Raw genomic sequence first — 13,837 nt, 5'->3', positions numbered from 1 at the left:
GTCTGCGGCAGCCGGGGCTACGTTAGCCCATCTGTAGCAGCCAGGGCTAACGTTAACCCATCTGCAGCGGCAGCCGGGGCTAACGTTAACCCGTCTGTAGCAGCCAGGGCTACGTTAGCCCATCTGTAGCAGCCAGGGCTAACGTTAACCCGTCTTCGGCAGCCGGAGCTACGTTAGCCCATCTGTAGCAGCCAGGGCTAACGTTAACCCGTCTGCAGCGGCAGCCGGGGCTAACGTTTGCTCGTCTGTAGCAGCCAGGGCTAACATTAGCCCATCTGTAGCAGCCAGGGCTAACGTTAACCCGTCTGTGGCGGCAGCCGGGGCTACGTTAGCCCGTCTGTAGTAGCCGGTGCTAACATTAGCCCGTCTGTGGCGGCAGCCGGGGCTACGTTAGCCCGTCTGTAGCAGCCAGGGCTACGTTAGCCCATCTGTAGCAGCCAGGGCTAACGTTAACGTTAACCCGTCTTCGGCAGCCGGAGCTACGTTAGCCCATCTGTAGCAGCCAGGGCTAACGTTAACCCGTCTGCAGCGGCAGCCGGGGCTAACGTTTGCTCGTCTGTAGCAGCCAGGGCTAACATTAGCCCATCTGTAGCAGCCAGGGCTAACGTTAACCCGTCTGTGGCGGCAGCCGGGGCTACGTTAGCCCGTCTGTAGTAGCCGGTGCTAACATTAGCCCGTCTGTGGCGGCAGCCGGGGCTACGTTAGCCCGTCTGCAGCAGCTGGGGCTAGCATTAGCCCGTAGAGTTTTTTAAACATCTGAGGTTTTTAGAACATGTAGAAAGATGAAGATCTTTGCCGCTTCCTGTCACCTGCTGACTCTCTTCTACAGCGAGAATAAAATATACACACCTTTTTCCAACAGCTTCATATATCGCTCTAATCCTCCGCTTACATTTATGAAAAATATTCCTATTTAAAATCTCTTCATTTAGATTAAAGTGGAACCAAAGGGAAAATGAAGCTTGTGAAACTGAAGATCACTGTCGTTGTTTTCTTCCTTCAGTAATAACTTCCACACTGAAGATGTAATATTTGGAGCTAAAAAAATGTTAGATTTCCAGCAAATGTCTCTGCAGTGTTTTTTGTTTTAAAGCAAACTTTGTTTAAACTTCCACCAAATAAAGGAGAGGCGCCATACAGCAGGGGCAGGATGCCACCGTTTTTACATTATGTACAAGAAGCAGGTCGAACCCAACAAATCTTTAAATATTCTTCATGAAATTATTTATTTCAAACCTTAAGGAAATAAAAGTTCTCATTGATATTGTACATTTATTTTATTCTTTTAGATAAATAAAATATAATTGACTCCTGACTACTGTTGGTAGAGATTTTTAAACACTTTTCTTTGTTTAGTTTTTCAGTCAAAAAAGTTCATACCTGAATTTAATACTCTCGCCATTAAGCGCTAATTAACTGAAACATGACACTTTTAGACGCCACTATCACTGAAGAACTGTTGGAGTTTGGATCCATTTCCTTCTTTCCCTCCAAACATGCAGACTTTCCTCTAATCTTTCCAGTAGGTCTCGATCGCTGGTTCTCCAGGCTTTCTAGGAGGTTCAGCCTGTTATGTAGTGAACTTTGCACAGACCGATTTAGGTTCTTTGCCTTTCTGGTCTCCAGAGCTGTCCGTAAACACGGCGCAGTTCGCCAAGTCAGCAGCCATGTTGGGGAACAGCGAGGACCACACGGCGCTGTCCCGAGCTTTGTCCCAGCTGGCTGAGGTGGAGGAGAAGATCGACCAGCTGCACCAGGACCAGGCCAACGCCGACCTCTACCTCTTCTCTGAGCTGCTGGGAGACTACGTCCGACTGATCAGCGCCGTCAAGGTACGACTGCAGAGACGGACGGGGAACCAACAGAAAAAAACAGCCACCATGTTGGATTAAGGCCCAGTCCCATTTCTTTCACTTGTACTCGTTTTGGGCCGTCACACTCGGTTTTTCGCGTTCATGTGTAAGAGTAGTGTGACCTAATAGTTATAATAGCAAGGGGGAAGTGCGCTTAAACCCTTAAAATGACCCCTTCAGACTGAGGGTGGACAAGAGCTGACATGGAACGCAGTGGTGTGGCTGAATACTCTAAATCATTCAGCGAAGGGAGAAATGGCGTCCATCTGTGGAAAAGAACTACCGTATTTTCACGACCATAAGGCGCACCGTACTAAAAGGCGCAGTCTCAGTTATGTGTCCCATTTCTGTATTTAACACACACATAAGGCGCACCGGACTATAGGGCGCGTTTTTTATATACAGGTACAAGTCCTCTACTACCTTTAAATACCTCTACTGCGTATTTAAAAATACAGCGGGGGCAAAACTGAGTATGATTGTGCTTTATTCATGTATTTATTACAAAGTATTAATCAAACCTGGCAGCTGGCCGTGAGACAGACACATCGCAGATGACACAGCGCTGTGATCACTTCTAAATTAACTTAAAATCCTGAAACCTGCCGACAGAATATGTTCGCTTTTATTACCGGTATCCTGGTGCCTGCAGCTAAAATTATTTAGATGAAAAACACCTGCCAGCCGCCGCGGTGAACCTGGAGGCTGCCCAGCCTAGAGGCTGCTGATGAAAGGATTTCTGCTGTCGGTGCACCGCTGGTATGTGGGGTCTGAGCGCCTCCGACAGAAATAGATAATCTGGATGAACTGACTGCAATTATTAAGTTTTCAGGTGGACTTTCTCACTTAAAAACATATTAAAACTACTTTATTCCCACTGATCACAGCAAATATAGCTGCAAGATTTAGATTATTTAGATGAAAAAACACCTGCCAGCCACCGCGCTGAAGAGGAGGAGACGCGCCCAGAGGCTGCTGTTGAATTAAGTTTTCAGGTAGAAAAATAGAGCGGGAGCAAAACTGAGTATGATTGTGCTTTATTCATGTATTTATTACAAAGTATTAATCAAACCCATCAAAGTCATCACCCTCTGTTTCTGAATTAAACAGCTGCGCTAAATCAGACATGCCAATTCCCCCTTCTTCGCTGTCAGTCACTTTCCGTGCAGCGCGGCTCCTCAGAAATAATGCCGGCTTTTGCAAAAGCTTGAAGAACAGAGCCAGCAGACACGTTAGTCCAAGCATCTACAATCCATCCGCTAACGGTGGCGTAACTTGCCCGGCGCTGCCTTCCACTTATCCTGAAACTGTGGTCTCCGTCTGTCATCCATCACTCCCACGCCGCTTGCAGCCTTACTTTGAACGGCCGCTTCACACCGATGTCGAGCGGTGGAAGTTCCTTTGTCAGACCCCCCGGGATAACGGCGAGCACAGCGTTCATTTGATTCACCTTTTTTTCACATCAGCTGTGAGATGGGCACGCATGGAGTCACAGATTAACAGCGATGGTGATGAGTGGAAAAAAACACCTGGTCTCCTCACATAGGCTACACCTCCCTCAGCCACGCTTTCATCATCTCCTCTTTCATCAGAGCGCTGTGTCTGTCTCGCTGGCAGCTCCCAGATCAGCTTCTCTGATTGGTTGATGCGGCGCGTCCAGCAGCAAAACTTAAATTTTTCCATCTCGAGCAGCAGCAGCGCGTTGGCGGTGCATCAGATGCTTAAACGATCCCGACGTGCTGCACCTGCAGCTCAAAACGCGTTGCAGGACCTTTTGCTGCACCTATATGCGCGTCAACCATTGACTTTGCATGTAAACTCGCTGCTTCTGCTGCACCTGCTGGGTCCGGTTCACACCGATGTTGAGCGGTTGAACAGCGAGCACAGCGTTAATTTGTTTCCCCATGTTTTTCACATCAGCTGTGAGATGGGCACGCATGGAGTTACATATTAATGGTGATGAGTGGAAAAAAAACACCTGGTCTCCTTACATTCAGCCACTCTTTCATCATCTCCTCAATGAGGTGGTCTCAAAAGTCGCAGTTACAACACACATAGGGCGCACCGCACCATAGGGCGCACCGCACATTTTGAGGGAAAAAAAAGACGTTTAAGTGCGCCTCATAGTCGTGAAAATACGGTACACAACAGGGAGCATATTTTTAAAATTAACCACACATTTAGAAAAAAATATTTTGGAATATATTAGACATAAATACAACTGAGTTCTCTGCCATCGTGTTAAAACATTAATATTGCAAAATCGCTATTTTTTCGCAATACACAAATCTAGCGAGTTTTTTTTAATTAATTTTTTTTTTAACGTAAAGTAGGATAATTATGACTGCAGTGAAGTTGGTTAGAAGTTGGATATTGGATATTCAAGCTCAGCAGAGTCAGTGGGATCTAGCTCACAGTTGATCCGATTGAGGGACTCCGATTTTGGCCGGCGCCTCCCGGGGCAGCTGATGGACAGAACCCGGAACAAAAACACACAGACGGTTGTGACTCACGCTGAGTTTACGCATGAACACATCATGTCTAGGGCATTACCACCATCTAGCAGTGTCATTCCGTAAAAGTTCAAAAAATATCCACTGGACTTGGTTTCCAAGATTTGAAGACGTTTCGCTTCCCCTCCAGGAAGCTTTCTCAATTCAAATGTCTGGATCCGCAGTGAGTTTGAGTCTTTTTATAGACAAAGCCTTGTATCGCTTGCAAAAATGCAAATGGTAACCGAACCGAACTAGCAGTGTCCCATCTCTTAGCAAGAATCTTCACTTGCACTTCCCTCACTTTGAGAGGACTACATTGTAGAGGGACATCACTGTAGTGTTCTCAAGAGTGAGAGAAATGGGACTAAAACTTCTACAGAACTCAGAGCCCACTCAGTCTTATTATCATACTCTTTCTCCTCAAACCGTCACAGACATCCAGCCTGGAAAAGTTAGGAATGATGACGCAAAAATCCTCCCAGAAAAAAAACTGTTTCCATTTTTATTGCTGTGATCCTGACTTTGGACCCGCTGTGTTTGTGTCCAGGGAGTGTTTGACCAGCGGATGAAGACGTGGCAGAAGTGGCAGGACAGCCAGATGCTGCTGCAGAAGAAACGAGAAGCTGAAGCCAAGCTGCAGTTCACCAACAAGCCGGACAAGCTGCAGCAGGCCAAAGATGAGATCAAGGAGGTGAGAGCGCAGCTCGGTACATTCCCAGAACCAAACGGGTTTGGATGGAAGCAGAGATTATTTCTAACTCTGCAACAATCAGAGCAAAGAATGGAAACTAGTCCAGGCTGGTCGTCTACATCCTGACTTTGTTTTATGTCCTAAAGGTTAGTTAAAAAGATGACACAGATAATTGGACTTTACCGGGTCTAAATATCATTTTGATTCCAGCTCCGTTTTTAATATCGGAATTGATTCTAAGAAATTTCTTTAGATATTTTATGAGAGATTATTCATCTTTGAGTTCAGCTGTATTCAAAGTTTCTGTCATATCTTTACGTTTTCCATCCAAACCTTGAACAGAACCAGGCTCATCACTAAAAACAAACTTCAAACTCGGCATTGGGTTCTTAGTTTAACATCCGATGAGGAGAGATGTGAATAAGGCAGCAGCTGAAGGAACCTCAGGGATGTCCAATTAAAAAAAATCAATAAAAATCATTAAATTCAATAAAATCAAACTCCTCCTAAACCCACTGAGCAGCTGCTTGTTTCTTTTCTCTGCTAGTTAGTGACAAGCTTTAAGTCTTAGTGTTTGGTAGGTCTCCTGACCATCACCCTAATCTTTAGCTCCCTCCATGGGCGGTTCTAGACAGTGGCCAACGGGGGCCAGGGCCCCTGTAGCTAATATCCTGGCCCCTGTTATGGCCCCTGTACTGAAAACATAATACTCAAAGAAATTCTAAAGATGATATGCCCTGCAACTGGCATGGTTACTGATAGTTCCTTTGGATCTATTTCATTTTTTTCTTTACAAATTATAACTATTTTAAAAACAATCAGGTGATAGCTTTAGTGGTATTGAGATATGATCCCAGTTTTCATCTACTAAATGTTTTTTTCAAAACAAATTAATGACATAGTCAATTTTTTTTATAGCTGAATTTAACAGTTTTTCCCTAAATTCTAATTCAGATTTTACATAAAAACTGTAATTTCAACTGAAATTAAGTCATAAATATGTAAAATTCCCAAATTCTGAATGTATATTCACCTAAAAAGACATTTAGAATTTTAATTAAACTTAATTGAATAAAATTTTCACTTCATGCAGCTATCCTGTTTTTTATTTCATGCTTTTCTGGGCCCCCATGAAAACATGCTGGCCCCCTCCTGGCCCCCCTGGTACATTTGGTCTAGAACCGCCACTGGCTCCCTCCATGGACTCTTTCAGATTAATGTCAGGACTCGGATTGGACCGCTCCAAAATAAAGGAGCTCCATTAGAAGAATCATTAACAGCCTGAATCTGTCAGGGGTGGGGATATTTCTTAGACAACTTAGACACTGAAATAAAGAATTCAAACCACAAGGAATTACAAAATGTTAACTTTTTTCATCCAGTTCTAGGTCATGCCTAGATGTAGATCCGGATCATATGTGGTTCCAGATCTGGATCCAGTTCTGGATTATAACTGATGGTCCTGGTCTGGTCCTGCAGGTTGTTCATGTGGGTCATCTTCTGTCAGACTCCTTTCCTCCTCCTCTAACAGGTCATTAAAGGGCGTATAGCTCCCCCTGGCTGTGGAAACCAGCATTGCAGGAAACCAGGCTGCCGTCATCCTTCAGCTTATTTAGACTGGACTGATTTTTATCCACAAACCAGCCACCATTTCCTCAACAATTAGCTGAGAAGCTTTTCTTTATTCTCGTTCTGATCAGTTTAAACCCTGAACGATGTGCTGCAGAATATTAAGGTGATCTAAACATAACGAAGCTGTGGTGAAGGCTGAATCTGAGGCAGAGTAAAGCTCATATTTGGGTTCAGGTATTTAACCCATTAAAGGGACCCTGAGTGGCTTCGCTCTGACATCTGATCACAGAGGAAGCTGCTCTCCCAGTGAAATAAACTGGGCGCTGAGAGAATCCCTCATGTTTCACAGTCTGCGGTTCAGCTGCTGAAATAAACTCGGCTCATCCATCCGAAAACTTCTTTTCCTGCAGACTTCAGCCCAACTCGCCACGACAAACAGGAGAGTCGAAAAGTACTTTATTAGAGCTTCTGTTGAAGCCGTCACAGCAGAAATTCATCTGTCAGGATCCACGCGCGCACGCGGAGGGCCTACGCGGTCGGGGGCCTGAGCGGCTGTCAGGAGCCGGGTTTTGGGAGGGGGGAGGGAGGCTGTCAGAAGCTGCAGGCGAGGAGCCATTGCAGTAGAGTTACAACCAACATTTATTTGGAGCTTCCTGTCAGGAGTCGGGTTTTGGTTCAGGCTCTGACAGGAAACACGCGGCGGCTTTTTCTGAGAACATTTTAACTTGTTGCTGCTGCTGAGCAGAACCTGAAGAAACCAGTTCTGAAGTCATCTTATTATCTCTTCTTAGGGGTTAAAGGTCATTAATATATTTCCATTACTATTATGAAGTTTATTTTATTTTTTATTCATTAAAACACAGAAATGTAACAATAATTATTTTTCTTTCTAAGATTGAATAAAAAAAGTAATAGATTCAGGTTTGGTTTCCATCGGGTTTTTAATCATCATCATCATCAGTATCATACCTCTCTGTGATGAAGGTTCCTTCAGTCTAAATTAGAGCTTTAGCCCATGCTGCCCCCTGTAGGCACCAAACACAAACTACAGTCTGCTCTGAATCTGCTGCTCACAAATGGATCGGTTTAAAGTCGCTGATGTTTTAGATTCAAACAGACATTTTAACAATAAAATTATCAATTTATTCTGTCTGGATGATTTTTTTAAATGAGTAAAGACGCAGTGCTTGTAACCATGCATTAATTTGCCGCTTTCGTTTTATTTTGGTCGTCAGAAAGCTTCAAAGGTGTCAGACTGAGGAGAGAGTTGGAAAGGAGTAAAATCAGATCAGTGAAAAGTTAAACCAACGATGATCCAGATAAAAGGCGTCTCTCTAGATCTAGATTAAAGATGAAGAACCGGCAAACGACAAACGGCTGATTGGCTTCATAAAAACGAAGCGTTGAATGAAAAAAACTGTTTTAATACTTTAAACAACTTCTCAGTCAGTTTGGAGCTGATTATTTTAGACTGAGTCGATCTGGAGGGTCCAAAGAATCACAGACATCTGCGAACACTGGAAAAACGATCTAGAAATAAGTAAACATTACTGAGATTAAGTGTAATTACACTTAATTCAAGCAGGTAGATGAGATATTTTGCCAATAGAATGAGTATTTTTACTCTTAAAATAAAATAATTGGATAAAATGCACTTGAAATAAGACAATGCAATTGTGTTTTCTTATTTTAAATGTTAATTGTCTTGTCCCATTAGCAAAATGTCAAATGAACAAATGCACTTATTTTAAGAAAAATGACTTATCTAGATTTCGATTTTTTCCTGTGAAAGGAAGCAAACAGCCTTTATTTTGATTTTATGATTAATAAATGACACAGGCCCCAACGCATCGGGTCTGTAACGTTACTGCTGCTGCTAAAGCAGCTGAGGTGTTTGTAAAGTCAAACGATGAAGAGCTTTTGTTCGCTCTCATCAGTCCAGCTGTTTGCTCTGATAATCCTGGAAAAGTGTCGACAAACTGAACCAGACTGTGAAAGGATCCGTCGATGAATAAATTCCTCTCATATGAGAGAATCCTCTTTATCTTTAAACATCGTTACCAACCTGTCCTGATGGTTCAGCGGGTCGCTATTCCTCTTTCATTTTGACCAAAAAATGAGGAATATTTGCTGAATATTTTCATTTTTCTGACCTCCTCCTAAAGACTTTATTTAATATCATGAATTCCTTTAAAGGAGTGAAACTTGTTTGTTTAAAAAAAAACGTTTCAGAAACTCCTCCCTGGTCAGATTTAGTTTTGCTCGCTGTTTGCTCATCTCTTTGCTTTTGGAAGCTCTGAGTTTGTTTTAAATTTTGTTGCATTTCCCTCGCCATGCCTTCCCACCGCCAGGAGATTGAGGAGGTAGGAGCTGCCCCGCCCGCCCGTCTGTCTGTCTGCCTGCCTGTCTGTCTGTCTGTGTGCCTGTCTGTCTGTCTGCTGCTTCACGCCTCGTTGCCTCCTTTAGTTCACGTTTAGCGGATTTTAATTCAGCGTATTTAGTTTTTGTTCTTATATTTTGTTGTTTTTTCATAAACCATCTTCCATCACATTCATCAGCTGAATTATGGGAGAAGATTAGCGTCGCTGCGAAAACAATACATGTTTTTTTTTTTCTCGACAAATTGTTTTGTGTAAAGTTTCCTTTTTCTCAGATTTCTGAGATAAAAATCCCAGAATATGATTTTTTGTCTCAGAATTTAGTTTTTTTTTTACAAAATTTTAGATTTCAGTCTCAGAACTCTAAATCTTTTCTCTGAATTTCAAACATTTTTCTTTCTATAAATTCTGATTTTGATCATGGAAATCTCTCCAATAACGACCGAAAGCTAAAAACCTGCATGTTTAATCTCAGATAAAAGCCAGCTGATAGAAACGCCACCCCGCTGTTTAAAGTTTGTGTGACGCATTGCTTAATAATTTATGGGTCAGTTATTCTGATATTGTCACAGTCTAAGCTGTGATATCTGTATAATATTGGAAATAAAACGTGAAATCTGGAAATCACAAATTTGAAAATCTTTTTCTGACTTTTTCTTCAAAATGCTCACTTTTAAAGAAACTATTACAGTTTTTTTTTTATTCTGTTTTTCTCAGAACTTTGATTTTATTCTCAAAACTCTAAATCTTTTCATTAGTGTCGAACTTTTTGTTTAAATTTTATTTTAGACTCAGAGTTCTTATTGTTTTAATTTCTACTTCAGGTTCTGACCCATTTTTATCAAATTTAATAAAATTCTTACTTCTTTTGTTTATATTTTGAATTTTTTCATCTCAGATTTTTTTTCCTTTTACACTAAAATTGTGAATTTTAATGGCGTATGACCATTTTTATCGGAATTACGACTTTCACTAAAATCTGAAGCGTTTTCTTCCCAGTGTTGGACTAAACTTTTTTTTTAGCTTTTAAACATAAACATTAAAACCTTAAACTCCATCTCAACTCGTTGAATTATTTAGGAAACTACTTTTATTTTCCCTTTAGATCAAGGGTAACCAATTAAAAATCAGCGGGTCCGAATAAAGAAAATCATCAACCAGTAAAGGTCCGGTGACATTTTGAATTATAATCTTTATTTTAAACAGATTTTAACACCGAAATAAAATGCAGGTTTTTATGCATCCATGGTAAACATTGACTTTTTAGATAAAAGAATATAGAAAAAATAATTGAAAATTTTTTCATTTTAAAATCTAAAGTGTTTTTTGAAGTAGAGAACAACAATCGTTCAGTTTGGTTTTTAGACTATTTCCAATTATTAACAGGAGACGCTGATGGCGCCTCCTTAAATCCCACTCTGCTCTGATTGGTTGCCTTCAGTGGTCCAATCACATCCCGCCCTCTGCTGTTATCTCGAATTGGATTGGTCCAATGACTGCTCAACTTGAAAATTTACTTCATGAAATCAGACTTAAGCTTTTAAGTTTATCTATAAAGGAGGACGTCTTTCATCAAAGTTTACAGGATATGAAGGAGTAAATAATTTTCCTGCCTTACAGAGTTTAATTCATGGTTTCTAAAGTCTTTTAAACATTTCTGTCAAATAGTTATCTACATAGAAGTCTAAACTAATTCACAGATTAAGGTCGGTTGTGGATCATCAGACATGTTTTCCCTCTAAGGCAGTAAAATCTCAACATTTCTAGTTTACAGGATAGCGAACGCTGAATGTTTCCTCCTTTGTTTTCTAGCTGGAGGGAAAAGTCCAGCAGGGGGAGCGAGACTTTGAGCAAATCTCCAAAACCATCCGCAAAGAAGTCGGCAGGTTTGAGGTGAGAAAGAAAAAAAAAAAAACTGAGAATTTTAAACCTGGAAAAGTTTCTGCTTTTTATTCTGAATGGGTTTTTGTTTTTCTATAGAAAGAGAGAGTGAAGGATTTTAAAATGATCATCGTTAAATACCTGGAGTCGCTGGTTCAAACACAACAGCAGGTAAAAGATTTGCTTTAAATTATTCAAGTAAATCAAAGCTATAAAATGGTTCAATACTTAGAATAAAAAAATATTTTTTTTAGGTTAATTTTTGCAGCTAAATCCTTAAACTATCTGAAAGTGATCGGTTTTCTCTTTCTTGACTTGCAGCTCATTAAATACTGGGAGGCCTTCCTGCCTGAAGCCAAGGCCATCTCATAGACACCACGGAGAAACTACACTACCCATGATGCACCTCTCCATGAAGCAAAGATGAGGAGTGAGACAGATAATCAAAGTATCTTCTTGCAATTAAAGAAACAAAGTTTGTGGTTTTCTTTCAGCTGATCTGAACTTACATTCTAGACTGAAAACTATTGCAAAACTGGAAATAAAATCTATTAAACTTAACTTAACTTTTCAAACCCTGATTTAATCTCAAACATCCAGTTTTTCATTGATTGATTCCATCAGCGGACACCAGGGGGCGTTTGATCTCTACATCTGTTTTAAAAGATCCTTTTTAATGGTGTGGAAAAGAGAAGAGTGTCTGGGTGTATGGAAGCACATTATACCCAAAAAAAAGCAGAAAAAGAATGAAGGAGGAAATAAAAAAATAAAAAAAATCAACAAATAGAAAAATGTTGATTTTTTTTTTGAATATGATTCTTAGAAAAAAAAAAAAAGCTTAAAAATATTTAAAAAAAAATGTTTCTCCAAAAAATAGGACATGAGGCCAAATATTCAGACCTTCAAAAATGAAAAAAACATCTTGAAAAACAAATTTGGTCCATTTAATGTTCACGTCATACATTATGGCTTCCTGATTTTAATATAAAAAAATCACTAAGAATCCGATCAAATAGCTGTGCAAATACTGTGAAAATAAAGATGTTCTAGGATCAAGATGTAGTCAAAAAAAAAAGTTGAAGATGCTGTTCATTATTTTGCAGTTTCACCTTTGAAGAAAAAAAAAATTATGCAATTATTAGAAAAGAAATTAACATTTCTCTTTAGCATGACTTCAGAAATGTCAACAAATAAATAAAAACCTGAATAATTAAAAAGAAAAAAAATCTGTTTTTTTTTTTTGACTACAATGAGCTTCCATACATAATCTTAAAAACTACATTAACCATAAGCCTTGTCAGCAGAAGAATCCAGAAGTTTGAATCAGGATTTTCTGGAACTGTCCAGAGATCTGCACAATCCTTGAACTTCACTGCAACATTTCCTACCCGGCAACAGAGTTGCTCTGATTTCTGATTGGTTGTTTATCAACTTTGACTTTTTCGTTGAGTTTAGTTTCCCCAGAAAAACCACAAAACATTTCGAACTCCCGAAAGAAACCGAACGAGGAAGAATCACCATTTTTTTTAACCATTTTTTCTCATCAGACATTTCTTATATCCTGCGTACCGCCCATTACTTCCTGTCACTCCTTTCACAATAAGAGCTCCTGTTTTGTTTTTCGTTGCTGTATGATCGAAAGTGAAGGCAACAGTTTCATTTGAGTCCAACGTCTGGTTCTGTTCTGCAGATTTAATTAAAACACATGATTCAGACATGAAGTTACTGAACTTTTGCATAAAAAGTGGCTTTATAAGTGCAAACTACGCACTCAGTGTTACGTACATCTTGGAAATCTGTGAATGCATTTTCTAAACGGTTTTTTTCTGCACTTCAGAAACCAAAAGAATTTTAGGCAGGAATAAAAGAAGACAGAAGTGAGATTTAGATAAAAGGCAGTGATTTCTAATAAGTCATGCTGTTTTTATTTTGCATGATCTTTTAAATGAATAAACTGAACCAGTTTAATCTGTGAATCAGGGGATGATGCTGCGGGCTGCTCTTATTCTCATGGGTTTTTCTGTTTTGATGACATGAAATGATGAATTTGTCAGCTGAATGTTTGTCCGTCCCTAAATGCACCCCCCCCCCCATCAGCTGAAGTGTTTTACGATGGTTAATCTGTGACTCAGCAGTAAAGCTGCAGTTTTACATGTTTTGTAGCAAATCCTGAAGTTTGTTTGATTTTTTTTTATTGATTTCTTTTTAAGCACATTTCATAAATCTGAATATATGAATATGAATCTGTTTTGGGGGAAACCTGGAAGTGTTTTCATCTCTAACTGAAAGAGAAACTGTTTCTGATTGTGAATTATTTAATGTAACCCTCAGTGTTTGTCCCGCTCATATAGAAGAGGATTAGGGCCACTGAAAAAAAAAGTTAACTGATTTTTTTAAATTTTATTTCAGTATAGTATGGGAAAAAAGTCAGAATTCTGACTTTAATCTCAGATTTCTGACTTTTTTCTCAGAATCCAGACTTTAATCTCAGAATTCTGACTTTAATCTCAGAATTCTGACTTTTTTCTCAGAATTCTGACTTTAATCTCAGAATTCTGACTTTAATCTCAGAATTCTGACTTTAATCTCAGAATTCTGACTTTAATCTCAGAATTCTGACTTTAATCTCAGAATCCAGACTTTAATCTCAGAATCCAGACTTTAATATCAGAATTCTGACTTTTTTCTCAGAATTCTGACTTTAATCTCAGAATTCTGACTTTAATCTCAGAATTCTGACTTTAATCTCAGAATCCAGACTTTAATCTCAGAATTCTGTTTTTTTTTATTGTCAGAATAAAGTCAGAATTCTAAGAAAAAAGTCAGAATTCTGACTTTTTTTCTCAGAATCCAGACTTTAATCTCAGAATTCTGACTTTAATCTCAGAATCCAGACTTTAATCTCAGAATCCAGACTTTAATATCAGAATTCTGACTTTTTTCTCAGAATTCTGACTTTAATCTCAG

General features: G+C 39.7%; 1 protein-coding gene across 2 annotated transcripts in view; it reads left to right on the top strand.

The window, feature by feature from the left end:
- Nucleotides 1–11,634, top strand: part of snx2 (sorting nexin 2) — a 32,019-nt gene extending 20,385 nt beyond the window's left edge. Inside the window, exons 11-16 of one of the 2 annotated variants that reach the window (XM_038287113.1) lie at nt 1,627–1,832; nt 4,896–5,039; nt 8,963–8,974; nt 10,802–10,882; nt 10,970–11,041; nt 11,192–11,634. In XM_038287113.1, coding sequence (XP_038143041.1) covers nt 1,627–1,832; nt 4,896–5,039; nt 8,963–8,974; nt 10,802–10,882; nt 10,970–11,041; nt 11,192–11,242 — 566 coding nt within the window. In that variant the 3' untranslated portion in view covers nt 11,243–11,634. The remainder of the gene's footprint in view (nt 1–1,626; nt 1,833–4,895; nt 5,040–8,962; nt 8,975–10,801; nt 10,883–10,969; nt 11,042–11,191) is intronic. The other variant, XM_038287114.1, reaches the window with a different exon arrangement.
- The last annotated feature ends 2,203 nt before the right edge of the window (nt 11,635–13,837 follow it).

The sequence above is a fragment of the Cyprinodon tularosa genome, unplaced genomic scaffold (genome assembly GCF_016077235.1).
Source record: "Cyprinodon tularosa strain WSP-4 unplaced genomic scaffold, ASM1607723v1 ctg235, whole genome shotgun sequence".
Classification (NCBI taxonomy): Eukaryota; Metazoa; Chordata; class Actinopteri; order Cyprinodontiformes; family Cyprinodontidae; genus Cyprinodon; species Cyprinodon tularosa.
Note: the sequence above shows the minus strand (reverse complement) of the source record. Positions and strands in the feature narration are given on the sequence as shown.